Below are 27074 nucleotides of genomic sequence, written 5' to 3' on the forward strand. Positions count from 1 at the left end.
TGTGGGCCTCAATATTTGCCCTTAAAAAAAAAAAAAAAAAAAAAGACGTTATTGAAACCCAAAAATATGTTTCACTATACTCTCTGCCATATTTATTCGTATGCATCCGTCATATGCTGCCTATATAAAAGGGGGTCAAGTTTTATTTTTCATTCCTTCACTCATCTCTATCGTTCTTTTCTTTGCAATTCTGTTCAAATCACGCAGATTCTGTGGCCTCCTATTTTATTGAGATCTAAACAACAAAACATGCTATCTACCAGTCAAACACATCCGAATATCTCAGTTGCACGCTGCTGGCGCCGTTTAACAAAATCCATTCGTCGTCATCCATCATCGTTTTCTCCAGCTTCATCTTTAAGCAACAGCAGCAGCAGCAGTCGTAGTAGTAGTAGAAGCAGTACAAGTAGTTGTACTTCATCCACATCTTCCAAATCAGTCCGGTTTGAAAACATTGATACTGTCTGGTACACTCATAGCTCCGAGGAATACGATCGAGCAGGACCTCAAGATTCAATTGATTTACCAGCCGCGTTAGGCAGTATATTTTTGAGTGAACCTGAAAGAGCCATCATTGAAAACCCCAAGCAAGATAAAATTGTAGCCAAGAATACAGCCAATAATGCGAAAATAAAAAGACGTAACGAACACGCATCCATCATGATGCGAATGCGACATCGTTCTTGAGCAAAAGCATTCAAGGAACGAAACACAAGACGCGCGTGCTTTTATAACTGATTCGTTGTACCCTATTTATGTAATTTTATACTCTATGATTGATATACTTTAACATGACAGTTTACTATACCCACATTTCCTCATACAATGCCACTCCCTACGGCGTTCATTCTATCTTTCTTTTTTCATCACTTTATTCATGTATATAAACACCTCTCCCTTTTTAGGCGAGTTGGTTCTTAATCGTGCAATCCATGCATTTAATAAACCAATTTTCTTCAAGTATAAATGGGCAATAAGTAGACGTTAACGAAATAGATGCGTTGTCAAAAAGTCTTCTATTGAGAGTTTTGTAGATCCGTCGATCCGTTGCAGCAGAAGAAATAGTATGCTCTAGGTTTTTTTTTTTTTTTCGGGTCCTGACATTATACATGCTTAGCAAAGCATTTCACAGGAAAGAGACAAAGTGGGAAAAACTTCAAACCAGTTTTGCCGAAAACTAAATCAATCGGAGAGTGATTTCTCCAGCGTACCAACCATAGGAAAATGCATCCAAAAGCAACGTGACGACAGGAAATATGACATGCGTTGTGGTCCCTCTCCCTCCGCTTGAAACAGGCCATGACGAGTAGACAAGGAATGACCTATAAGTATCGCCGCCATGACACATACAATAAAACCACAAGTCTTTACAGGCAAACATTTTTCACTGTCCTTTTAACACTCATTCATATTGCTGCTAAGAGATGAAAATTAAATATACCACGAGCCAACCACAACTATTTTTCTGACGAAAAATGTTAGAAACCGTGGATCCTTTTTTTTTTTTTCATTTTTTCCCCTCCCCTCCTTTTGACAATAATACACGTGTTTCATCAAATGACAAAGACATTATTCAGGCAAAAATAGGCATCGTTGTTAAAATGGTATATAGCATCTACACCCAAGATCTGACAGCGAAACTGAGCGATCCGCCAATGGCCAGCCCCACGACCAATGAGAAACTCATGATACTTCCCACCATGGACTTTTCCTTTGCCGTCTGTATCGACTTTAGGTGGGGCGCCGCCATCATGGCGAGACTACAAATCCAGCCATTGGTAACAGAGAATAACCACATGAGGACGAAATAAGCAAAGTCGCTCTGAATAAGCACGGGCCATTTCCGCTGTCCTGTCACCACGATATTGCAGATCAAAAACAAGGGTATAAAGACGGTACGTAAGGCAGATAGAACGGCTAACCAATGTATTTGGGTGATGGTGAACCATTTGCATAAGGGCATCATACGTCCTACCCAATCGCCAATGTTAAAAAGCAAGAAATGGAAAGCAACAAATATATCGTCGTCAAAGAAGCGTCCGCCAGTATGGCTCTCCTCTCTTCTTCGAACGGATTTGATCAATGAGGTCACGGAGGGGAACAACATCAGTGTGATGATAAAGATGAAACCTACTGTAAAAATGAAAAGGCTCAATTTACAGACCACGGCCCACAGACGAGCACTGTTTTCTTCATGAAGGAGGAGAGGCTGGGCCTCTTCTGCTCCATCTTCTGCTTCCACTTCTGCTTCTTCGGTGATGGACAGGCTGTTTTCAGGCTTCGAGGCATTCATATGGTACTGATAAAATGGCAATCGGATGACTATCAAACGTCCTATCAATGCGGCCAAGGTAATAAGAAAGGCGGATAAGAAATAAAGAAAGGCAGAGCGATTGATAGAGTCTTTGTCCATATCGATTTCCACTGTCGATTTTCCAGCCAATGCGCTTAAAATCGATGAAAGAGCCACGATGACACCAGCAACGCCTATCGAAATCGTGTTAAATGATATCATAAGAGACCTCTACACGCACAGTTACAAAACAGATGTCGATGTGCCTTCGCCCCTTCCCTCGTGCCCCCTCCCTCCCTCCCTCTTTACCTTGCCCACTGATAACATATAGACCCGATCCAAGATCAAAGAGGTTTTGTTTTTTTGTGAGAAATGACAGTAGAGGCATAATAATCAGAAACGGTTTAGGGTCACATGTTGAAGCCAACCCAATAAATTACGTTTCAAAAAAAGGTGATTCTGTGACCATGGGGTTTACCTTAATACAGCTTGCATATAAACTGGTGGTAATCTACTGGCTTCACTAAAGACCGAACTTTGATAGAAGCTAGTCGTTACTCCCGTCAAAACAATCAACACCATGATGAATGAAAAATAGCTGATACCTTCTGCATCAGGTATCATTGCTGTTACTGCAAGAACGCCAAAGACAAGCGTATTTAAAAAAACGGGTATAAAGGAATTCAATTGAAACCCTGACTAAGCTCCAAAAACATAACGTTAGATCCTCTCTGTCTCTCTGTCTCTTTCGTCGCTTTGATGGGCTCTATTGTACCTTATTCTGCATGTATAGAATAACAACAAAGGTTAAAAGATTGGTAATGGTGAAATAAGTCGAGAAATAATTTTGAAACGTTTCTTCATATATTGTTCGAGAAAACCGTGTAGCAAAATATTCTGACGCTGTAATGAATACTATGTTTTATGCAGGGTGATTTCAGCGCTCTCTCTCGAATCGATAACAAAAAGAAAAGCTTTTTACCATTCCAAGGCAATAGCATTGCAATGCCATAGATGAGAAATATCTAGTGAGGGTACTTTTATTTCAATGATATCTTTCTTGATTATCTTTAGCTCGCTCTCTTTCTCAACCCACTTTTGCTTACCCAATAAACAACTTTGTGTTTGTCAATGATAGCAACGTCATCCATGGCACATGAACCATGTCGAGCTGAATCTCTATGAGCTATCAAGTGCGTGGTCTCCTCCCTTGTGTGTGGTTTCCCTACTGCATTTACCATTATCGAAAAGTAGCGAGAAAAAAAAAAAAGAGAAAAAGGGAGAGAGAGAATAAAGGGAAAATTGAAACCGTAAAAAAGTGGGGGATACTCCGAAACAGATCAAAAAAATTAAAAGAATCAGGAATTTGATATAACATTGATGGATGATCATTCTATTGGTTGGTCCGAGCGAGCAAAAGTAAAAAAAGTTGCATGTGTCTATTCAGAAAGAAAGCGTTTGCGTAGATCTTGTGGAATAGATGAAGAGGCGGGTAGAGGGTTGCTATGCGTGAGTTGCATTATTATCAATTACTTGTTATCACCGGCGTGTAAAACAGTCGACAAAAGTCCACCATGTTGTTGCATTCTTTTGATACGGATCATCAACAACAAAAACCAAGTCTTTAGGGCAGATGACATCTCTCTTTTTTTTTTTTTTTTTTTTTTTTCTCTCGAGATGTGCTGAAATCAACGATTCATCAATCCACTCCTCTTCTCTGATACCCATTCATATCGCAAGGTAAAGAAAGACTTGTATCTAGCACAATTGAGAAAAGTCCAAGGAAAAAAGTACCCTCGCTTCAAGAGAATACTGTTCATGCTTATGACAACTACAGAAAGCTAATGATCAAGTAGTGGATGGAAAGAATAGAGGAGCAGATCAATCAACAGTACAAACAGCGTAAGAGAAAGTTATACAAGGCTAAAAAGTCAGCAAAGAAAACAGAGAAGAAAAAATACAATAAAAAAAAGTAGGGTGCTCGACTATTTCACCCTATTTTTCGAATAACCAGAGTGACAAGCATGTGTAAAGGAAACTCCTCCTACCGACCGGTGACAGTAGGGCAAGTGTCTCACGTGTTTCTTTGACAAAGAGCGTCACAAAACTGAGTGAACAAACAATGGATACACTGTAGGGCTTTATCGCCAAACACATACAGTCCATATATACCACAAAGAACACCAAAATGTTATTCCATGTTGACCCAGATTGGCAAGAAGAGACGGGTCGCTTAGAGCCTCTTTGAAAAAACATGTGAAGCTTAAATAGAACCGTTTTATTTTTGTTTTCTCCAAATATTCATTCATTCATTCATTACGATTCCATACGGGTGAATGAACCATGGATAACCGCCTTACTGTTCATCTAGAATACGCTTGTCCTATCTGTGGTGATGAATTATTGCATGCACCTACGCTTCTAAGTCATATGGACCTTTTCCATCAGATATGTTTACCCAAGCGACTTGCAGGTACTAGACGCCCCAAATCAAAAGTCTATCGCTATCAATCTTTCCGCGGCCCTACTTCTGTAGTTCAACACGCTTGCCCCTGTTGCTGGGAGCACTTTCCTCAAGGCGACGTGGATCGTTTACGACAGCATATCATTAAAATTCATTTGGATGCAAAATATATCAAAGACTTTGAATATCAAATCCAGACAGAAGATCGCGAGCAGCAGCAGCAGCAGTTACAAGAGGAAGAAAAGGAAAAAAGACATCCACAGCTGTCTGTTAACAAAGAGAGCCATTCATCCACCTCCATTTCTACGACGACCGAAGATAAAGCAAATGAATTTTACAAATCATTCACTGATCTGATGACAATGTTTAAAGACTTATTCATGAATGAACAGTCTCAAGAGAAGGCGATGACGGATTCAGACTCTGAACTTGCATTTCAAGCCACTCGTCGCAGCAACAGCACGAAACGCGTTAGCTTCCAACTTGGTCATGATGAAGAAGAAGAAGCTTTTATTTATCGATAATGCTGCCTCTGTACTTTCCTTTTCGTAATAAAGCTGGTTTTCTTTTGAGTCACTTGGTCCATTGTACCTTTTTTTTTTTCCTTTTCGTTTCTCCCCTTATGTAAGGTAGACGGAAAAAGGTGACACTATCAAATTGTGTCCATTATCCGTCCCCACTGAAACTCTGTGATTGATTTATGCAAATAGATAATGGAAGCGGACTACTGTACTTTAAATGTCATTAGGGCACGATCCGTTTATTGGATCCCTCCATTCGAAAGCCCGCTTGCTTTTGTTTTCAAAGTGGTGTTGCCATACGGACTCGTGAACAATATATATCCTTAGCGATTGCAAAAGGAGAATATCACTGTCAAAATGGTTTATGCGTAGTAAACCCTTTCAACAACAACGTATTTTCACCAGATGAACCTATCGTTTGATTCTCGCATTTTTCTGTAGTTTAGTGAGTAGCTCAAGGATCCTTCGTCGGTTTCGACCTTGATTGGTTCCTTTAGGAAATCAAATCAAGTTTTTAGACGATGAGCTTAATGAAACGTATTCAAACCAACCGAAAAACGTCCGAAAAAGAAGAAAAAGGAGATGAGGGAGGGGAGGGGGATGGAGCTAACCCTGGTATATCACATTTCATCATTTCCTTCTTTTTTCCAAACTCTTTTTTTTTTTTTTTACTTTTTACCTGCTTGAAAAAAAAGATTTCATTTGTCATCCCGCAAAGTAAATAATTTGGTGAAAAAAAAAAAAAGAAAAAGAAAAGAGAGCAATAAAGAGAGAAAAAAAAGCACTTGTTTTTCTTCTATCTTTTGCCCCCCCTTGTATATATCTCTGCAAAAAAAAAAAAACAAAAAACAAGAAAAAAATAGCAGCAAATCTCTTTCTTTCTTTTTTTTCTTTTCAATATACCGTCTTTATTATACTACCGATAGAAATAATATTTAATTTATTATGGCTCAAACAGCTAGCGAACGCGATAGTCTGTCAGACGAATTGGCAAAATTACAGTCAGTTACCACAGAGAGGTACAATCATCTATGCGAACAAAATCAAAAGCTGCAACAAGAAAAGGAACAGAACGATCGACTTGTGAAGGAGCTAAAAGATCAAGTGTTTGAATTGCAGCAACAATTGAACAAAGCAAAGGAACAGCTTTATTCACATGAAGAAAAGTTGGCCCATGTGTCTACCGAGTTGAACGCATTAAAAGAAACCATCACACATGCCAACCTAAAAATGGACCGATTAGGCCAGCATTCGTACCATGCCAACGCAACGGATGGAAACAGCGCTTCGAATGACAGGACCATGGGGACATTGTCAACATTGCTCGTCACTCAAAATTCACCGCCCTCGATACCAACGATGGAAGGCACAACCCACATGACGCCGCCAACGCATACGACGACGACGACGACGACGACGGCGACGGCGACTGTCGGTTCACCGTCCAACTCACAAGCGCCTTTTCCTTTGTTGACAAGCACAGCAGCAGCAGGATCAACGGCCCACATGAATTCTTTTGCGCAACAGCTTCCTGCGACAAGCCATTCCAGTTCGATGCGCAGTATTCCAGCACCGTCTAAAGTGATGGTGGACGATCAAAAAAAGAAAGATAACCGACTGGTCGAACTGAAGAAGATCACCAAAGAGTATATGAATGTGAGCGACGAAGAAGCCAGTCTGCGCCTGTACAAACTTCAAAAGACGATGATCCACGTCGTATCCGACCTTAAAAAATACATGAGGGAGCGCAACGAAGATATCAGTAAAAGTTGGAAGACGATTGACATGACGACGCAACGCGTTGCTTTTGAAATGGTGGAAAGAGAAGCAGCCAGTCTGGGTGTGCCTTTAAATCGATGTATTGGCTACTGGGGTGCACGAAGACTGATTAGCAAGTCGTGGGCCAATGCGTTGAGAACGACCAAGAAACATTTATTACTGAGTCACCAACTTCAACAATCACAGGTGCAACAACAACAACAACAACAACAACAACAGCAGCAGCCACACAAGCAGCTACAACAGATACAACCACAACCAGAACCGCATCTGCAACAACAGCAAAAGACGTCCATAGTAACGCATCAGTCAGCGTTACCACTGCCATCCACGACGTCTCATGCTTATGGTAATTACCCACTTTTTGTTTTCGTTTTTTTTTGGCATGACCCTTGTCCACTAAGAGGCGTTTTATGATAGATCATTCTCCTGCAGACGCGCAAGGTACGACACTGCCCTCTCAGCCTACGCCATCCTTTTCCACCATTCTGTCGGAAGGTGTTACTCCCCCTTCAGAACCGACGATGGGCACAGAAGAGCTGCCTTTTTCACTTGCACACGCAGCAACAGTGATCAAAGGCGAAGAGACAGTAGCAAAGCATGACGTCGACAGCGAACCAAACAAAAGAAACGAGGGAGAGAAAGAAGAGGACGCGAATGATAGAGCCGCCAAAAAGCCAAAATTGGACCGTGAAGAAAGTTAGTTTCCCCCTCTCTGTTACCCGTTGTGTGTGTATGTGTGTGTGTATGTATGCATGTATGCATGTATGTATGTATGTAAATATTTATTTTAAATCGGCACCTTTCTATTTTATTTTATTTTATTTTTTTTGGTTTGCATGATGAATGTGTAACTTGAACGTCAAAAATAACCCCCCTTTTCCTTTCTGGATAAAAGAAAGCCCGAAATTCTACCACACTCTTTTTTTGTTTCTTGAAGTTTTGTTTACTCCCCCCAACTCTTGTCTATATTTACAATAGACCATGATGGAATAGTTGAAGAGGTGACACTCTCGCTTTCTTGTCAAATTCATGCATTTAGACTAGTTAAAAAACAATAAAGACAGCCAGCCAATCCCGAGCTTGCCCTGGTCATTTTTTATTTTTATTTTTATTTTTTTTCTCGTTGTTAAGGAAAGCCATTAAAAAAGAAATCTTTGATTCAAATGATGATAGAAAGTAGGGTTGTTTTTTTGTTTTGTTTTTTTTTATACACAAAGCAAATAAAAAGAAAAGGAGAGATACAAGAGATAATAAAGAGATAAGAAAAAAAAATTATGTATAATGTGGAGGGGGGGAATAATTTAGAGATAACTGTCAACTTAGTGATGATGAATCTTATCAATCTTGGCATCACATCCGTTTTTAGGAATGGCTAAACCAACTTGCATGTTACTCAAATCATAAATATGGTAAAAGTTGTTCAAGAAAGCACCGCCCAAAATCCAGTCTTCTGTATTATGGTCATCGAGAGCCGTACCGAGATTTCTGCCAATCAGCGTATGGCATGTCTTTTCATCGACTTTCTTGACATACAACGAAGGAGGAAGGGAGACACGATAACCATCTTTGAAATCAAAGGCCAAGGTAGGCAATTGGTCGATCTTGTCACAGCAAGAGAGCTGATAGACACCTTTGTCTTCATCGTAGTGGGCATCTCCAAGAGCAGCATGGAGCATATCGGCCTGCTTTGTAGGCGCCAATATAGAATGGACGCCTGTACTGAAGGTGGATAACGTCTTGGGAGCGAGCTTTAGATCAAATCGTTTATCGTCGTCGTCCTCGCCCTTACCACCCGTCAGCTTGACACAGCTCAATTCTGTTTTCCAAAAGGGAGATCCACCCTCCTCGCAGGTAGGTAATTTGAGATAGGCAACGTCGCCTTTGTAGACATCATGGTCAATACCGCCAAAGATAAATTCACCATCGCCACCTGTGTTGCTTCTTTTTTGATAAAATGTGCCGCTATTGTAATTGGTGTACATGCCAAATTGACCTGAGCTTTGACCATAAGCTTGTTGGAAACCATTTTGAGCAAAGCCACCATTAGGGACTATGGGTTCCAAAAATAAAAATGTGTCAGTGATGGATCCGTTGTATGTTTGTGTGTAGTGTGTGGAGGGGGGAGGGGAGGTGAAAAAGAAGAAAGAAGAAAGCAGAAAGAAAAAGAACAAATAAAGATTCTAGACTCTCTCTCTTTACCATATCTCTCTATTTTTTCCAAAAAAAAATAAAAATAAAAGTTAATCTCTCTGTCTCTCAGTTGAGTAGCACCCAATGGCGAAATGACTTACTTGAAAGTGTCGTGGCTGAAGAAGAGGTGAGATACTTTGTGGAACCATCCGGATTGAATCCACCCAAGCCAAGAGAGCCCACTATATAAAAATAGAAAACAAAAACGTCATTTTTTAATCATCTGTTTACACGGTTTGTCATTGTGAGGGTTGTTCACTTTACGATAGGTTTCTCCAGCAAGTCCATGAACAGCATAAGCACTACCAAAGACTTGGTTAGGTACAGCAAGGCCAGCTACAGAGACGGTATCCTACAAAAAAAAGGAAATGTCAGTAAATAATAGAGCAAATGACGATAGAGTGTTTTGCTCGATTGTTTTACAGTGTAGAGTCGTGCGTCTAAACAAACGCCTTCGTCATATTTTATAGAGACTTTCGGTTTGTGCAAGTTGACAGCAGTGGAGGATGAATTTGAATTGTACAAATGCTGCTGTTGACGACATTCTTTACTACGGCACTATGTGACCCAATAGAAAAAAAAAAGAGGGAATTTATTATGATAAGCCCACCCAATATGGAAATTCCACTGCTAAGGACAAAAAGATGGATAGTCTACCTCAGTGGATGGAACCCACGTTAAAGAATTGCTTGTATCAAACACGACAGAAAATGTCTGTGGTGGTGTACCTGTGTAGAGAAAAAAGATATTTAAGTTTAGCATAGGAATGGATTTCATTCCGCACACGTCTCTCTTTTGTTTTGAGGATGGAGGAGATTCTTACCAATCTTGATTTTGGCAATAGGCTATATCAGATACAAAATAGACGTTAGTTCTCAAGTATTGGATGAGTGAAGGTATGATAGCGTTGTGTATACATGTGGCGTTATAACACTTTACCAAGCCATTTTCAATGGTGATGGATTCTCGTTTGAGTGAACATCGTTTTTCGAGTTTGGCGGCTAATGTTGTTGTTGTTATTGTTGATGTGCATAATAATGTCAGAAAGAGACTGTGGAAATTAAAACGCATTTTTTTTGCTAAACGGCTACGACTGCTATAGTTGCTTTAAAAGATGCTATGTATCTAAACTCGTGTTTTTTCTTCTTTCTCTCTCTCTCTCTCTCTCTCTTTACAGTTAAAAGGGACGATAGGCTGACGTAGAGATAAACCCGTCAAAAAGGACAGTGTATTATAGAAAGTAAAAAAGAAAGAAAGAGAGAAAAAAAAAAAAAAAAAAAAAAAAAAAAAAAAAAAAAAGAAACTGAACTCTCGATTTTTATTCTTTTTTTTAAGGGGATACAGACATTGGGGGTGAATGTGTGTAACAGCCTTTTTAAAGGAAACGAAAGAGTCAAAAATAACCATCCATCTCTTCTTTCTTTTCTCTTGTGACTCCAGAACAACTGTGAACAAATGAATGTAACAACAAACCAACAAACAACAAGAACACCCTAGCACACCAAATGAGTAAAAGTGATACCCAAAAATAGAACTTTTTACATTTTCAGGCTTATCTGGGGCTTTATGAATTCTAATGAAATGTTGTCAATTCATCCTTCTATTCATTTATTTTTTATTCTGTTTGCTGCTTCTCGAGTTATCCGGGGTTTGGATCTCTTTTGTTTTTACTATTTTTTTTTTTTTTTTCCTTCTTTTTTTTTTTTTTTTAAAAAAAAAAAAAAGAAAAGATTGTGTATGTGTGCGTGGCGTGCCTGATGAAAGGCTGGTGGGGGGGGGAAATAACCCACACGTTTCCACTGATCAAGAAAACAGTGGCTCAACTCAATGGCTTAAAAATAGTGAATCTAACGCGTAGATGAAGAAGGCATTGGATAGACAGATAAAGAAACGAGACTTTCACCTGTTCACTGTGTTACTTTTTTAATAAAGCCAAGAGAAAGCCACATCGTTCAATAGAGAAAAAGAAAGAGAGAGTGTGCTTTCTGACAACAAAAAAGAAATCAGAAATACCTATAAATACATTTTTTGCAGTCTCGACTCAGCCCAACATCATCATCATCATCATCATCATCATTATCATCGTCCTTATAACTGTTCTTATTCCACTTGCCCACTCATGAAAAAAATGTATTCTCACTTTGTCAGTGCTACGTTGGATAAATGACTTATTAATGTATATGCTGTCTAATTCAGAATAAGGTGCATTGAATGCTTCAGGGGCAAATAAAAAAAAAGAGGGGTGGCCAGAACATTGGGTACAATAACATTGCGGCATAAAAATGAGATTGTTTACATTATATAAAGTAGCACACTATGGTCCCTTTAAAGTCGACTGGTGTGCTGTGTTGGTGACTGTTGTTGTTGTTGTAGTTTCTTTTTTGCCCGCTTGCTTTCTTTCTTTCTTCTCGCTTGATCCACAAAAGCTGCCACCGCTGCCTGAGAATCTGGAGACGCTAAACGTTCTGTCAACCTTGCCATTTCTTCTTTATTCACTTTCAATAACACATCACGGTCTGTATCGCGGATCAATTTCTTTGTGACGGCAATGGCTTCTGCTGAGAATTTGGCCGCGTCTTCAGCAATAGCAAGCACCCTTTCGCGGAATCCTTCAGAAGGAAGCGTACAACTGATAAAGCCACATTGGGAGAGTTCATCCGCAGTAAATACGCGCCCCATGAGCTGAAACAAAAAGGTAGAGGGTCGTTTTTTCTTGTGAGTTCTTTCTACGACTTTATGCTATCCCTCCTAAAGGGTTCACTTACCAGCATTTCGTTCGCTTTAGAACGGCCCATTATCTTTGGGAACAGATAAGAAGAGCAAGCTTCTGCACAGAAACCTAATTTCATAAAAGGTGTATGAAAGGTGGCTTCAGGCACAGCGTAAATGACATCACATAATGCCATAGACGTAACACCAAAACCAATCGCATTTCCTACAGATTTATACTTTAGCATTGGAGAGCGGGGGCAAGCATGTGAGTGCGCTTCTTTTTTTTTTTTGTTTTCACTGCTTTACCGTTGACAGCTGCAATCAAGAGTTTGGGAAAGTGAATCAATTCCTCCACTAAAGTTCTATAACAAACAACGTGAGGGGCAAGAGTCAATAACCCACTTTCTTTCAGTAGAACCTAGCCCGGGCTCTTTCAGTCACTTACGTTGCTACTTTTCTTTGTTCCATTACTTTCTCTTTCTCCTCTGGTTGTTCGTTCAAAACCAGTTCTTTACCAGAAGTGTAATAGTGTCCACGGCCTGTCAAAACAGCCACTTTCACTGCATCACAACGAGCAGCCCATTGAAGTGCTGTGAGCCAATCCTAACAAATGTAAAAGAACCAAAAGTTACACGATATGACTCTATAGAATCCCCCCGCGGCGGCTGCCAACGGCAGGCTATTGTGTTGGGTGCGCTTCTGAGTTTGACGTTACTTTGTACATATCAGGCGACAAAGCATTGTACTTTTGAGGTTTATTAAAAGCCAATTCTGCAACACCTGTTAGAGACACATTTATTTCGAAATTTTTCAACAGAGGAACGGATGTCGCCATTTTTTTTTTTTTTTTTTTTTTTTTCTTTTTCTCGGTGGTGATATAGAGAGAAAGTATGGTATCTGATCGATATTAGTTATTAGCAAGAATAGGATAGAGTATAAAATGTAAATAATTGATAAAAAAAAAAAAAAAAAAACAAACAAAAAGAAACAAAATGGATAATGAATGCCAAAAGCGAAAATATGTAAAGATCATCATTCTTTGTACCTGCATCTGTTGTGCATGAGAAGGGCTCAGTGACTGGATAAGGAAATTCCGCTGAGTCAGTCAGTTCCTTCTCAGGGTTTGGTAGGACGGGATCATCTCGTTTTCTTTTTCTTGCTCAAGCTCAAGCTCGACTTGTTTCTCTTGAGTTTTTTGGATAACTGCAAACTATGTACAATAGGATAGCTATTACTTCCATTACCGTATCCTTCTTCATTCTCTTCATCAGACAAAACAATCACGTCTTTTATGGCGTCGTAAGTCCTCTTTGCTTTTTCAGCGAGATCGAGTGGTTGAGAAGAAGAAGAAGAACAGTCGAGGAGTGAGCCTTCCATGAAAGAGCGGGTGGAGGATGAGATAGATGGCTGCGATTCCATAGAAACATCTGAGTGAAAGAACCTTGAGTTTATCGCTGTTGTGTCTTTTGTATCGCAGCTCTCCTTCAGCATCAGTGGTCTGTTTTCCTTTTTCATGGCAACCTCGGCTACAGATGGCACCGTGTCTTTCTTCTCTTTACCACTCTCTGTTGTTTTATCTTTTCGTTGAGCATGATCGTTCTTTCCATTATCCAGTTGTGCAGACAGACTGTCTGTTTGGTTTTTCTTCTTTGTTTGCGATGACCTGATGACTCTCTTTACTATCGGATCCGAATCCATTCTATCCTCCTCGTTCTTTAGCACAGCATTTCCAAGCTCGTCTTTGCCTTTATCTGAATGTGCATTCTCCGTCTTGATAGTACGATCGTCCGCCTCCATTCGAATCGAAAGTTCAATATCCTTCTTTGTTTTTGTAGGATTGATTTTTTGTCTATTGTTATCGTTGCTTGGATTCTCTTCCTGATGTGCTATCCTCTTTTTTAATAAAGGATTCCCTTTCTTTGGCGTTTGTGGTTGGCTGTCATCAAGGATGATGACATGCACTGTTTCTGCTGCGGAAGGCTCTACCTTACTCTCCTGTGCACTAGGGCGATGGAGGCTCGTTTGTGTCGATAGTAGTAGACTTGTAGAGCCATTTCTCTCCATGGTTGCTGTCGGCCGGCTTGTCCTGCTACGGTGGTTGCTTTCAGCACTGTCATTCTGGCTATTTTTACTGCGCTTCGATAAGGATAAGCACGACGACTGCTTTGACTTGTTCAGCATGGGCCCTTCGTTCATGTCATCCTCCGCTTTCCTATCCACATTGGCATCTTCCATAGGTTCCCTACGACGCAAGGCTTCTTTTTCATCCTGTGGATGCTGACTCTACCGAAGAAAAAAAAATAGAAAAGATAAACCTCTCAGTGAAGCTGCACATGGGGGGTAATAAAATCTGCTTTTTTATGTGGCCTTCTCTTTCCCATGTCTTCTTACCTCCACCTTTTCATCGACGACGACTGCTTCTGTTGCTGCTGCTTCTGCGTCGGTTGTCATTCTTTCGTTGGCATACTTTTCCGTGTACTCGATCGCCTTCTGCGTAAAGGTCGGGTAATCGAATTGATATTCTCTGGCTATATCAGCGTCCAACGGATCGTCAGGATTCGGATGAGCCAAAAGCTGACCCAACAACATCAATGTGGTGGATAGATTCAAAGCAGGCTTCCATCCTCCTTTGACGCCCTTTTTTAAAATATCGGCGCAAATTCGCCCGGCATCGTCAATGTTGGGATGGTAGATCTTGGTGACAAAGCGAATTTGGGGTGGATCAAAGGGATAGTTTTGCGGTATTTGGACGTCGAGTTTGAACCGTCCGTTTTCGTACGGTGAATCGGGTGGTCCTTTGATATCTGTTTCTAACATTTTAACCAACTGGCCTAAAGCATCCAACATCCATGGGCAAGACTACAACATCAGACTTACAAGCTTCCATATCGGTCAGGTTGTCTTCTTTTGGGTAACAACTTATTCCCGGTGGTGGATCTCTGTCCAGATGAACTGACAAAGCAGTTCAAGCGTGTTGACATTAGCTACGTTCACCAAGGCGCAAGATGTTTTCACTGTTTGCCAACTTACTCAACTCTTTGCGTAATCTGTTGGTCAAGATTTCACTATTCATCGTTTACGATCGGTAACTACATGAGGGGTGAAACGAAAGATTCGCAGTTCAAAGGAAAAGGGGGGGGGGGCGAAATGTAGGCACGACATTTCATGGCACGATTTTCACGAAATTCTTTTTTTTCGCGACAGCTGCCGAATCAAAAAAAAAATGAACGGGCTTTTTTTTTATTCTTTCATTAGGTAGATGGATATAATATGCATAAATTGGAAAAAGACGATCAAGACAAATCATCGATGCGTGCGCGTTCTAAATAGAATAGAAAACAAAAAGAGAACAATGTGTATGGAGAGAGTGGAGCGTGTTGCTAGACTCTGGCTAAAGTCCAACCTCCCTTCATGATACGTAGCACACCAGCGAGCAATGCACCAAGAACAATCGTGCTACCTGCCCAAAGGGCACCATTCACGTAATTGGGTGGTTTTGTAAGATTGATGAGAACGGAAGCGATAGGTGTACCAAACAAATAGCCAAAGATATTCGTGGCATATAATAAACCAATGGCAGGACCAATATGCTCTAGACCGACAATTTGAGGTTGAACGGTGGGGAATAAAGCAATATAGCCGCCTCCACAGAAACCATACAAGACAGCAAAGGCCCAAAGAGAAGCTGCATTGTGCACATTGACCCAAACTGCAAAACACATGATGCCGGCGAGGAACGTACAGATGAACAAACTGTTGAAGCGACCCAAGCGATCCCCCATGTGTCCTGTAAACACTCTTGCGACTGCATTAATAGCTGACATGATGGCGGATAAATTGGCACCAATCCAAGGATTCAAACCAAGCGCGTTCGCATGGGAAGGCAACAAGAAGAAAGGTGTCTGACAATGGGGGGAGGGTGGAGAGGATGAAAGGGGGGGTGAGGTTAAAAAAAGACTGTATCAAAAAATAAATAAACAAAAAGACGAGACTCACCATGTAACCAAACGTAGTAATCACACCGTGCGCAAACAATACACTAAACATAGGGTTCTTGAAAAGATACCAATTGAAAAGCTTTCTTCCACCGCCCGTCTTCACTACATCACCAAAGGGTCGGACTACAAACGAAGCAAAGACCAAGAAGACAAACACGATAATGCCGACAATACGAAGAGCCCATCGGTAGCCAAGTGAACGGATCAAAGCAATACTGATGTTGTTGATCACAAGCCCACCAATACCAGAACCTGACATGGCTAAACCAATCGCCAAACCTCTTCGTTCTGAAAACCATTGTTGCGGAGCACCAATACACGGTAGACTGACAAAAGAGGCACCCAGACCAAACATGACACCTTGCGTAAGAATAATTTGCCACACTTGATGAGCAAAACTGGCAAGAATCAACGCGGCTGTGCACAGAACTGTCCCCGTCAACAACATGTATCTATAGCCCATCTTTTCAATGATGGTTTGATTGATAGGGCCTGTGATGAAGAACAGGGCAACACAGATGGAACCCACCCACGACAGTTGACTCATTTGACCCACATAGACTTTGGTGGCATAGTGATTCAAAAATGTGCCCCAACTGTAATTGTAACCAAAGCTACAAACAACATGGATGAACAAGGTGAGTAAAAAGATTATCTTAATACATTAAAAAAAAAATGCTTACATTGCAAATAAACCCTATTTTTGGTGTACCAAAAGAAAAAAAAATTGATTTTTAAATGTCAGACACAGGAAATCAAAATTTTTGCCTTTTTCATCTCTCAAGTTGACATTTTACAGTGAAGCAACCAACGACGACCCACCAACCCCTTCCACCATCAGGAGGTGTAATATAAGCTTCATCGGAAGCAAATGACTTCTTTTCGGCATCTGATAGTGATTCTTCTCCTCGGGTAGCTGTATAGTGGGAAGAGTCTTTATCAGAGCCTAGCACAATGGATGTCATTATAATGAAACCAAGGGATGAGTAAAGGAAAGAGACAAAAAAAAAAGTGGAGGGAACTAGTTCCAAAGAAACTAAAACGGGATTCTTGGTAGAGAAAAAGACGTAGTAAATAAATGTATAGAAAAGTGAATGAACAGAAAAAGAATCCAAAAAGAAGAAGCTACAAGATTGGCTTTTGCCCCACTTTCAAGCTTTTTATACCAGCACCACAGTTGTAAAAAAAGGGAAGAAAAAAAAAAGGAAGGTGACTCTATCCGTGAAATTCTGTTGGCTTGAAAAAGAGATGGTTTCACCCTTTCCGCTGATCCCAAAATTTTAAACTGACAAACCAGGTCTTCAGCCTGACTCACACTAATCGAATGAAGCGTTTTCTGGAGAAAAAATAACCTGAAATACAGTGTTTTAGCTTCAACTTTATACTTTATACAAATTTTATTGGACAATATATATATTTAATTTAGATAATTTTGAATTACTTTAGAATGAAATGGTATAATATTCTTGGACGATTTATTGAATAAATAATTGGAGACATTATTCTGAAGGTCAGTGGACATTTTTCAATGGATGGTGGCATTACGTTAAAGTACTACGAGACTTATTGAGTATTTTAGTGTGACACAGGTCTTATGAGCAATAGATACAGGGTTGTGGTTTACGAGACTTTATTTATGGACCATATGAATTGAACTACGCGTTAAACTAATCCCAGACACGTTCTTCCGCCACGTAGATAACGGTCGTTGTTGTCAATCGTAATAGAAAATAGATGTTGTCAAACTCAAAGCATTTACAGAAAATAAGTTTGACATCTTTCCTTTGATTTCCATCTTTTTCTTCTTTCATACTTTCTTTCCTCATCCTGATAGCTACTACTCACCATGTACAAAGCCAAAATCTTGCAAAAAATCAAATCGGTGGCAGAAGCCCATAAGAAGAAAGTCAAAGATGAGTCCTTCCGTAAGTAACACATGAGCGCGCTGCCACAAATAGGTTATAGTGGTAATCCTCAATTCATGTTTCGTATGACTAGTAAGCATCGAGTGCAAGGATTGCAAAACACGCGGACATTTCAACAAGGCATACCATGAATGCAAGTTTTACAAAGCAGTTTCTGCGCGTGATGGTAAGTATCATGCTCTCACTGCAAGACAAGTTTATGTTTGCTTAACGGAAATTTAGTTGGAAGTAGCGGCAAGAAACGTAAGCAATCAGCTACAATCAAGGAAGAAAAGAAGCAAGCAAAGAGAAAGAAGAAGCAAACAACTGGAGATGTCAAGTGTATCAGTTGTGGCTTAAAGGGTCATTCTACTTCTCGTTCTCTCGAATGTCCCAATCACATAGCTTCAAAGGAAGAAGTTATCAACTCGACGCTTGGAGAAGGCTCCACTGTATTCACGAGGAAGCTCCCTCTTACGTCTGCTGTGAAGCCTGCGTTTCGCGAACAATTCCAAGAAAAAGTCATCTCTTGCTGCTCTGACATAAGGAGAATAGTATTCTCTAGTCAATTATTCGTTAACTCGTACCTCATTCATTATCAGGAGAATAGAAGGAATGCTAACAAAGGCGACAAGAAAGACACTGATAAAAACAGCAACAAAGGCAGTAAAGAAGCCAACAAAGAAGACAGCAAGAAAGACAGTAAAGAAGCCAACAAAGACAGGTCTATTCCTGATGTATTCTGCCAGCAATTCTGGTATTCAGTAGGTCAGCTAGTGACGGGCAAGCAAGTTACTCACAGAACGGCATTATCCGAGGACATAAAGCAGTATTATACAGACTTCAAGGCAAAGTTCCCTACTATCGAAGTAAACCACAAGCTGACCGTGGGATATAGCCAATGCCTTACAGAGGCAGCAAAGGAATTGAGCGTCTCTTACACGAACTCCATTGTAGAGCGCTTCGAGCAGCGCTTAAAAAAGTTCCTTACTTACAAACTGAGAACTATGCTCCCGGTAAGGCTGTAACCGAGTACCTTCTTAATGCTCTGCTGTTTTATTCATTTTATTTCTCTTTATACACATTCTAGAATATCAAACGCACTGATGTACAAAGAATTGTACAGCTGTATTGTTACCAATCTGTCTGCCATGGTCATCCTCATTGGCCAGAAAACCTCGAGCTGGCGGCCGTTGACAAAAACCGAATTGAAGTACTCTGCAAACAATTTGAAGAGTTCATTCCAGGAGAAGTAACCCTCGTTTCTCTTTCTGCTGCTCCTGCAAAGTTTGTTAATGCGTTATGGAACATACAGTTTGCGTACGAGCAAGAACATATACAGCATAAGCCGTACGATGTCCGTGTCCTACCACTTCCTCAGCGTTTCTTTCCCTTTCCTATTCCATCGCTGAAATGGCGTTTCATCGCGATAAGTATAAACGCTCTTACACCCTTCATGTTTCCCGGAAAAGTTGCCAAGGGTTATACAGCCCAACTCGAACAATTCTGTAAAGTCTTTGACTTCAAAAAGTTTGGCTTTAAGAGGTAAAACTATAGAAGAACTTCTTCAGCAAAATTATCCCTAATAGTAAACACACCCCTATTTTTGCTTCTGTCATAGTCTAACCGCTTTGAAAAAAAGTTCTGATGTAATGTTTCGAAACATGGTTAGGTCGGACGGTTTTACTGTAGACTTTTTGTTCAGCCGCAAAAAGAAAATAAAAGAAGACATGACCATTCATAATCACACCTTGACTTTGGAAGATTTTTCTTATGACGAAGTACAAGACAATTACAGACCCGCTTTCCTTGATCCAGGGCGAAGATCTGTCTTCACAGCGCCAATCAGACTAGACCGTAACAAACATCAAGTACGCAGCTGCTCTACCAAGGAATATTATCATATGACCGGAAGTACCAGATACGCTGCAAAGCTGGAAAAGAAGAAAGCAGGCACACTTAAAATGATCGAAAGTGGCATACCAACCGCCAAAACTTCTATCATCGAACAACATGATCGTCATGTACAATATATATTGCAGCACTTCGAAGCCTTGTCTTCTTTTTACGACGAGAGAACTGCTGAAGACAGATTTCGTTTATACCAGGGTAAAGAGCGTGCTGCCAACAACATGGTCAATTTGCTTATTAATGGAACCACAAAGTACAATAAGCAATTGAGGTTGAAGAAGAAGAAAGATCGAAGCAAGTGGCCAAAGAAGAATACCGACAGAATGGCCTTTTGTAAACGTAAAAAGAAGAAGAAGAAGAAGCAAAAGGTTCCAGAAGAGAGGGAAAAAGCAGATGCGAGAGAAGTAAGCGATGTTCTCGCTAAGAAAGATAGGTAAGGTTTTTAAATGATAAGCAATTCATCCACTATTCGCAGAAATATTGATAGAACTCATGCTTTCTACAGCAATTCCCTGAAGAGCAAGTGGAAGCCTGAACCCTTTAGTGTAGGCGACACTAAAAAGATCCCTTTAATTGTAGTTGGTAATGGCATGTTCGGGAAGAGTGCAGTGCCCATCAAAGGCCATAAGACTGGTGTCGTGGGAGTTCTTTGGCGTGCCTTGAAGCGAAGAGAGGCTGCTGGCGATTTACTGACGATAACAATTGATGAATACAAAACCTCTCGAATATGCAATAATTGTCATTCCAACAATCTTGAAGCATTGAAGACAGTTCCCGGCCAAAGTATCCTTGCCTGCAAAACCTGTTCGATACTTTGGAACCGGGACGTCAACGCTGCTAAAAACATGTTGACAATTAGCGTTTCGATCTGGAAGTCAACGGGAAGACCTGCGGAGTTTTCTAGAAAACCAAAATCACCCGCAACAACCACTTAAACACCATCCTCTCATCGCCAGCACGAAGCTGGTTTGATTTTTACAGGTAAGCGTCTCAATTTTTGTGTAGCTCAATCTTGAAATTATAACTTGATGGTCTCAAAAATTTACTTTTTTCGTCTAGTTATATTGCGGCTTCGTCTAAACCCAAAGCTAAAAAACTGTAGTCAAGTTGTGAAAAAAAAAAAAAGAGAATCCTAATCAAGTTAAAGCGCAAAAGAAAAGTTACCAATACAAATATTCCAACTTTATACTACTGAAAATCTGCAGATCGATAAAAGGGACCCGAATTTTGCAATTTTCTGTGTCTCATTTTAAGGTTATTCTATTGATTGTTCTGATAGCTTTGATCGCCCATATATTGCAATGGATGACTATATTTCACAATTGATTTGTCATAAATGCTTTACTTTCTCTTGTCCGTAACATAATGACACTCTTTCTCTCATCGCAACAGACTTGTCTTATTCAGACGTTTCTATAGAAGAAACCCCACGAGTATGGCAGCGTATGAACAGTGGATGGGTATCCCACCCATTGTCGGTAGCATCGAAAATTTAAATGGCAGACCTTGGCTATCTTTTCCGTTCCAACGCGTTTCATGTTATTAGGCATTTTAGTGTATGCGTCGTCTATTGATTGAGTTTGAATGGAGTTAGGTTTTGCCTCGCTCAAGCAAACTTTGCTATGGACATTCGGTCTAGAAAAGCATTACACGTGAGTCAGTCAGTCATTGTGTTCTGTGCCAAAAGTATCAAGAATTTGCCAATGTTATGCCACTTGCATGAGAAAAAAAAAAACCTCCGCCCATCACAAAAAGTGAGAAACCTCAAAGCTCGTAATAGTGCTTCACATGGACTACCACTACCGTTATGCACAGAGAGCTTTATCAATGTTTTAAACACACTCTTTTAAATTTTCAACCCACACATCATCGCGTGAGGCCAACATTTCAATCGAGAACAGATATTCGCGATTTGGAATAGTAGAAAAGGACGTCTTGAAAAAAAAAAACGAATAGAAATCTTATATACCAGCCACATCATCCAAAAAGATGCTTTGTAGAGTCATATGAAAGAAATCTTCAAGCCCAACTCGCAATCTACGACAGCAGTGTGTAGCTATCGGTGCAATCTTGTTGCTATTGAATTGTAAAGGCAATTCGGCCGTTGCTTACAATAGAACACAGATGCTTTCACGTTGTCATACAGATGACAGGCAGAATGGCCCAGTTGCCCAAGCATGAGAGCAGTAAGACCTATTTGTAAGCTACTAATTCACAATGAAAATAGCATCATCCCATAAAAAAAGGCTAAATAGGAACCTGCTATTAACTAGGTTCATCACTGAATTCCGCTATTTTAATGGTATTGCTCCTATGGATACAGTATGCCATCCCACCACCCTTTGCACCCTTCCCCTAGACTTTATCATTTTTTTGTTTGTTTTTTTTCTTGCAATTTCTTTATCTGATCTTATATTGGCCATAGTAGCATCCAGTATGATTGTCATTTACTGGATGGGACAATTTGTTTTTCTGGGGCATTCCCGATGAAAAAGAAAAATCCCGATTTGAACAAACGAATATGGAAAGTTGAACTTTTTTCGGATTGAGCGTCGCTTTTTTTTTCTCTTTTTTTTTTTTTTTTTTTTTCGTTATTCCCTTACGTTCCTCCACCTTTACTTCCACGCAATGACCACCTCTAAATATGAAGAATCAATAAAAGAACTTTCATCGCAAGACGACACAAAAAAGCTGAAAGCACTGCGTTTTATAAAAAATTCAGTTATCGGAAATCGAACCAAAAAAGAGTTGTATATTAAACTTGGGGTTGTTCAGAGGTGGAGTTCGCTGCATAATTAACCCTCATGAGGCGATCCTACAGCTAAACATTTTAAGAATTATATTCATTTGCATAGACTGGTTGAATACCTTTCACTGCCAAACAATAGTTCATCCTACGTTCTGAAAATTCAGGCTGCTACTATTCTTGGAAGTATTGCATATGGTAAGTAGGGCATAAACAAATAGGAAGCGCCAAAATACGGTGAACTTTATGCAGGCATTTTTTGTTTGCTTTTTCAACATGTAGGAAAAGATGAAAATGTGTCAGCTGTCATAGCCTCTGGTGCAGTGGTTCCATTGCTAAACACACTGGAATTACCGCACAACAAACCTCCTTTTGAGGCCATCAAAGAGAAACTAAAGTTAATAGAGGCATCCACTCGAGCATTGAAAGCAATATTTTCCAGCTCTCCATGTGTGACGTACAATGCATATTCTGTAAGCAAATCAAACGGTTGAAAAACTTCAGATGCCAAAGTGCATTGACATTGGCTGTTTTGTGTATGTATATATAATTTTGGAACAAATGATAGAGTCAACACGTAGAAACCCTCGTTACGCTTTTAGAAGTGAGCTCCAATGCGTTGATGCGGGAAACAGAAGGCAACGTGTCATCGGAGAGATTAGCGTTCGCTATGATTGCCGAGTTTACAGCAGCCATTATAGATAAATGCTCCGGTCATCAAATTCAGCAGAGCCACTTATATAAAGCAGGCGCTATACAACCGCTTGTCAACCTTTTGCATTCCGGATGTATTAAAGCGCAAGAGGCCGCTTTGTCTGCTATCGGCACACTATGCCAAGAAAATAAAGAGTTAGCAGAAGCTGTCATTCATTCAAAACGTAAGGGGAGACGGAGAAAAAAAAAAAAAAAAAAAAAAAAAAAAAGAACGCCTGATGATGGTCCTGAGAATAATCATGATCTCTCCAATTGTTTGTAGCTGCCAACTCTAGACAATCCACTATTGCTACTATGCTTGATTTTGTTAGGGATAAAGATCCCAACATGCGACTCACAGCGGCCACTTGGTAAATTGAGCGAGTCCTTTTACGTCGTGAATTCATTTGCTCACTCCCACACTCCCCACACTCACTCACTCACTCTCTCTCACTCCACTCTCTCTTGGCATTGCTAGTTTAACAAACTTATATCGTACAGGCGTATTTTCAGAACCTTTCAGCGAGGTTATTTTGGTTGTTTTACCAGCACTTGTGAAACTATTGCAGGATACAACAGGCGATATACAAGAAAGAGCACCTCTTGTACTTGGAGATTTAATCAAGGATAGCGAGGAAATGCAAAAAGCAGCCTACGACGCCGATGCTATTCCTCGTTTAGCCGAGTTATTGAACAGTGTGTGTTCAAAAGAGGCTGATGAAGAGGAGCCAAAGCAGCAGCTAGGTGTGCCCGGTGAAGGCAGCGTAGCACGTAGGAAGGAAAAAATCAAAGAGAATGCATTGACAGCCATTGGAGCAGCTACGCTAGCAAAGGAGGAGTGCCGCACGCAAGCTATTGAAGCCAAAGTGCTTCCTCATATGATCTCTGGTTTAACCAGCAAACACCCCAAGACACGTTTAGCCGCTTGTCAAGTGGCTAGATCATTATCAAGAAGTGTGAGTCATCTAAGGACAAGCCTAGTGGATGCTGGAATTGCACCTCCTCTCATCAAAGTAAGTGTAGTGGCATCCACTCAATTTTTTTTTCCTTAAATATCAGGCGAGAACTGCAAACTGAAGGGGTGGCATATTATATCCATTGTACTTGGTCAATAGTTGCTTTACGATGAAAATATTGGTGTACAAACGGCCGCTTGTTCAGCATTATGTAACCTTGTTATAGAATTCTCACCCATGAAGAAGAGTGTCATTGAAGCAGGCGCTATTAACCGTTTTGTAGAATTTGCTCGTGGATCAGATTTGCAACTTCAACTGAATGCCGTATGGTCGCTGCAAAATTTATTGTACAAAGCCGATTTGCAGGCAAAGAAGGCAGTCATGGATATACTGACATTTGATACCTTATTGGACTTGACGCGTCGGCCCAATTTCAACATTCAAGAACAAGTATTAGAAATTGTGCGGAATCTTGCCTTTGGCGGTCAAGAAGATACAGATTGGTTGCTTGAAAATATGGGAGAAGATACAATTTTGGATCTTGTAGAAAGTAAACTACAAATTGTCTCCTATATGGATGTAGATGACGGTGAGGAGGATCTTAAGCTCCGAACAGTAAGCGACGCGACTCGATTCAGTCCTGTGCTCTATCCGGAGGACACAGATAATCTAACATTTACCTTTTGTTAGGCAACCATGATAGCAGCGCTTTACATTATTATTAATCTGTCGAGTAATAGCGAAGGTCCAAAAATGGCCTTTATGAGTCGCCCAACGATTGTACATTGCGTCATATCTAACTTGGTATGTACAGCTGATTTTTGTAGAAAAAACATTCTCACTTGAAAATCTGCCGCTAACTTGATCCCTTTGTTCTTTGAACAAAAAAGCAACATGAGGATCCCAGAGTTAGACTGGGTGCTTGTTGGGTTCTGATTAATTGGACCTTCCATAATGCGGAGGAATCAGATTCTTCGAAGCTTATTCAGCGCTGTATTAATTTAAGAGAGTTAGGGGCTGAGGAAAAACTGGAAGAGCTTGCGAGTGATTCTGATCGCGACGTGCGAGATAGATCGAATATAGCCTTAAATCAACTACAAGCTGTATTCGCCAGCATTGCAGAAACTTAAACAATAAGCAAGCTACCTTGAACTGTCTTTACCTGGTTCTTACACACACAACATGTCCAAATCGCTCTTTAAAAAATCATTACAAATTCCCCGCATATACATATACACAGGGCTTACGGAAGCTGGTAATCCCTTTCAAAATAATACTTAAAATCGCAATAGAATAATCTCTTTTGCCTGGTATCCAATGAGCTTTATATATTTTGTTTGGTAAAAAAAAGAAAACTCAGCAGTTCTTACTTATGTGTATGTATCGTGCTTTGATATGAATTTTCCAATTTCTATTCATTTATGCGGTTTAAAGGGGGCGGGAAGGACGAGACTCTGTCAGAAATCTTCAATCTTCTGTCTTACAGTGGATGCGTACTTACATCAATTGTCTGTTCAAGCCGAGCAAACGCTGTTATCTGCCTTTGCATTCAAAATAAGTGCCACAATCAATCCGTAAAGGCCAAGTACTTCGGCAAAAATCAAGATCAAAACCATCGTGACGAATAAACGGGATTCTCTGACATATCCACGAACACACTGATCAATTGTAGAGTGTTAGTTTTTTGCTCAGTAAAAGGAGAATATCAATTTCGTCAGAAACTTACATAGTCGCCAACAATACCGATAGCATAACCAGCTGCCAAACCGCCCATACCGACAGATAGACCCGCAGCTAAGGCGATAAAACCACTATGAACGTGTTGTAAAGCATCTTAGTATATATTCCTTCTTGTTAAAGTTGCTATATTGACAACATACGAGTATAATGAATAACCAGTGGTAGGTGATACTATTGTAAAATGCAAAAATGAGCGTGAATTCAGTAGGAAACAAACGATTTACAGGGCAGTTGAAACTTACGTTGACCGGCCAACAGCACTGCAACAACTAAACCATAAACAGCAATAATACCACTCATAACAACAGGGATCAAAGACTGAAGATAAGAGTTAGTATATTAGAGTTGGAGATATTCATTGCTACTTTCTGTACCTTCATAACTAATTCAGGCTTGAACGAACCGATACCAGCAATACCGATGCCGGCTTTCGATGTACCATAAGCAGCGCCGATTGCTGTCAGTATTGTAAAGATATTTTAGTGAAATGAATGACTTGACAGTTCCAAAGTTAATGTTATTGGCGAATATACTTACTGCTGAATGCCATCTAAACATGAAACAGTAAGAAGTGTCAATCAACTACAAAAAGCATTTCCAAGTGATAACGTTCAGGTTGTTCTTTTTTTTATATAAGCATACTTTACAGCACAGAAAACACCAGCAAACCCAAAAAACGGTGCATAATTTGGACAAAAGACTTCAGCTTCAGACATTGAAACGAGTTGATTAAGGGAGTAAAGCGAGTGAATTTGAAAGAGAAAATATGCCGTTCTTCACAGCTTTTTCCTTTGTACGTCGGAGGAGGAAAGACCTTAAATGTATCAAATTATAAATGCCAGAGGTTCAGCAGAAGGCTGCAAGATGGACATCATTCTCGACGTCTATGTATCAGCTTCTATTAGTGCCGCGTTTCTTTGAACATACAAGAAACAAGTGATAAGTGCTTTCATTATACTAGAATAGTCGTAGAGTCCAACCCTATTATTGATATTAACGATTCGGTATTTGTTTTAGCTTTATTCATTCATTCTGTGACCTTGTTGATGTTAGCGGTCTGAGACTTTTTTTTTTTTCCTTTTTTTTTTTTCATCCCTAAAAGCCCATTTATAAAAAACTGGCGTTTTTACGCATTCAAGTCTTCTTTTCTCGTTCTTTCGGTTC

At 40.1% G+C, this 27074-nt stretch overlaps 12 protein-coding genes across 12 annotated transcripts; 5 read left to right on the top strand and 7 right to left on the bottom strand.

Moving 5' to 3' along the window:
• Nucleotides 1-1615: 1615 nt before the first annotated feature.
• Nucleotides 1616-2917, bottom strand: BDF20DRAFT_833951 (equilibrative nucleoside transporter; the record flags this gene model as incomplete). The annotated part of the gene is made up of 3 exons (XM_053078698.1): nucleotides 1616-2487; nucleotides 2603-2610; nucleotides 2772-2917. The coding sequence occupies 3 exons, from the start codon at nucleotides 2915-2917 to the stop codon at nucleotides 1616-1618; spliced, it is 1026 nt and encodes a 341-aa protein (XP_052938244.1).
• A 293-nt stretch (nucleotides 2918-3210) lies between these two features.
• Nucleotides 3211-4023, bottom strand: BDF20DRAFT_389747 (uncharacterized protein). The gene is made up of 3 exons (XM_053075344.1): nucleotides 3827-4023; nucleotides 3400-3732; nucleotides 3211-3267 (listed from the first exon to the last, which is right to left on the bottom strand). The coding sequence occupies exons 1-2, from the start codon at nucleotides 3867-3869 to the stop codon at nucleotides 3473-3475; spliced, it is 303 nt and encodes a 100-aa protein (XP_052938245.1). The 5' UTR covers nucleotides 3870-4023; the 3' UTR covers nucleotides 3211-3267; nucleotides 3400-3472.
• Nucleotides 4024-4424: 401 nt separating this feature from the next.
• On the top strand, nucleotides 4425-5540 carry BDF20DRAFT_389754 (uncharacterized protein). The gene is made up of 2 exons (XM_053075345.1): nucleotides 4425-4549; nucleotides 4665-5540. The coding sequence occupies exon 2, from the start codon at nucleotides 4724-4726 to the stop codon at nucleotides 5279-5281; it is 558 nt and encodes a 185-aa protein (XP_052938246.1). The 5' UTR covers nucleotides 4425-4549; nucleotides 4665-4723; the 3' UTR covers nucleotides 5282-5540.
• A 683-nt stretch (nucleotides 5541-6223) lies between these two features.
• Nucleotides 6224-8100, top strand: BDF20DRAFT_935183 (uncharacterized protein; the record flags this gene model as incomplete). Its single annotated transcript, XM_053084760.1, has 2 exons — nucleotides 6224-7406; nucleotides 7478-8100. 2 exons carry the CDS (start codon nucleotides 6224-6226, stop codon nucleotides 7759-7761), a joined length of 1467 nt encoding a protein of 488 aa, XP_052938247.1. The 3' UTR covers nucleotides 7762-8100.
• Nucleotides 8101-8379: 279 nt separating this feature from the next.
• BDF20DRAFT_911544 (aspartic peptidase domain-containing protein) lies at nucleotides 8380-10321 on the bottom strand (the record flags this gene model as incomplete). Its single annotated transcript, XM_053083836.1, has 8 exons — nucleotides 8380-9110; nucleotides 9260-9268; nucleotides 9352-9432; nucleotides 9515-9602; nucleotides 9674-9808; nucleotides 9908-9978; nucleotides 10074-10095; nucleotides 10190-10321. 8 exons carry the CDS (start codon nucleotides 10319-10321, stop codon nucleotides 8380-8382), a joined length of 1269 nt encoding a protein of 422 aa, XP_052938248.1.
• A 1254-nt stretch (nucleotides 10322-11575) lies between these two features.
• On the bottom strand, nucleotides 11576-12797 carry BDF20DRAFT_816710 (ClpP/crotonase-like domain-containing protein; the record flags this gene model as incomplete). Its single annotated transcript, XM_053077180.1, has 5 exons — nucleotides 11576-11932; nucleotides 12016-12198; nucleotides 12276-12311; nucleotides 12416-12565; nucleotides 12678-12797. The coding sequence occupies 5 exons, from the start codon at nucleotides 12795-12797 to the stop codon at nucleotides 11576-11578; spliced, it is 846 nt and encodes a 281-aa protein (XP_052938249.1).
• Nucleotides 12798-14320: 1523 nt separating this feature from the next.
• On the bottom strand, nucleotides 14321-14900 carry BDF20DRAFT_816435 (ubiquitin-conjugating enzyme/RWD-like protein; the record flags this gene model as incomplete). Its single annotated transcript, XM_053077147.1, has 2 exons — nucleotides 14321-14766; nucleotides 14840-14900. Coding segments are annotated over 2 exons (507 nt in total), but the record flags the coding sequence as incomplete, so codon positions are not given.
• Nucleotides 14901-15342: 442 nt separating this feature from the next.
• BDF20DRAFT_816834 (major facilitator superfamily domain-containing protein) lies at nucleotides 15343-16315 on the bottom strand (the record flags this gene model as incomplete). The annotated part of the gene is made up of 2 exons (XM_053077198.1): nucleotides 15343-15864; nucleotides 15959-16315. The coding sequence occupies 2 exons, from the start codon at nucleotides 16313-16315 to the stop codon at nucleotides 15343-15345; spliced, it is 879 nt and encodes a 292-aa protein (XP_052938251.1).
• A 2010-nt stretch (nucleotides 16316-18325) lies between these two features.
• On the top strand, nucleotides 18326-19200 carry BDF20DRAFT_800537 (uncharacterized protein; the record flags this gene model as incomplete). The annotated part of the gene is made up of 3 exons (XM_053076366.1): nucleotides 18326-18447; nucleotides 18556-18880; nucleotides 18955-19200. Coding segments are annotated over 3 exons (693 nt in total), but the record flags the coding sequence as incomplete, so codon positions are not given.
• Nucleotides 19201-19593: 393 nt separating this feature from the next.
• Nucleotides 19594-19908, top strand: BDF20DRAFT_860072 (uncharacterized protein; the record flags this gene model as incomplete). The annotated part of the gene is made up of 1 exon (XM_053080488.1): nucleotides 19594-19908. A coding segment is annotated over one exon (288 nt), but the record flags the coding sequence as incomplete, so codon positions are not given.
• Nucleotides 19909-22802: 2894 nt separating this feature from the next.
• BDF20DRAFT_860092 (armadillo-type protein) lies at nucleotides 22803-25473 on the top strand. The gene is made up of 6 exons (XM_053080489.1): nucleotides 22803-23399; nucleotides 23498-23585; nucleotides 23693-24227; nucleotides 24330-24785; nucleotides 24861-24974; nucleotides 25061-25473. Exons 1-6 carry the CDS (start codon nucleotides 23144-23146, stop codon nucleotides 25298-25300), a joined length of 1689 nt encoding a protein of 562 aa, XP_052938254.1. The 5' UTR covers nucleotides 22803-23143; the 3' UTR covers nucleotides 25301-25473.
• BDF20DRAFT_860095 (V-ATPase proteolipid subunit C-like domain-containing protein) lies at nucleotides 25474-26995 on the bottom strand. The gene is made up of 7 exons (XM_053080490.1): nucleotides 26558-26995; nucleotides 26448-26460; nucleotides 26285-26367; nucleotides 26153-26228; nucleotides 26051-26081; nucleotides 25897-25981; nucleotides 25474-25828 (listed from the first exon to the last, which is right to left on the bottom strand). Exons 1-7 carry the CDS (start codon nucleotides 26624-26626, stop codon nucleotides 25685-25687), a joined length of 501 nt encoding a protein of 166 aa, XP_052938255.1. The 5' UTR covers nucleotides 26627-26995; the 3' UTR covers nucleotides 25474-25684.
• Nucleotides 26996-27074: the final 79 nt, after the last annotated feature.

This window comes from Mycotypha africana, assembly GCF_025528875.1.
Source record: "Mycotypha africana strain NRRL 2978 chromosome Unknown BDF20scaffold_3, whole genome shotgun sequence".
Classification (NCBI taxonomy): Eukaryota; Fungi; Mucoromycota; class Mucoromycetes; order Mucorales; family Mycotyphaceae; genus Mycotypha; species Mycotypha africana.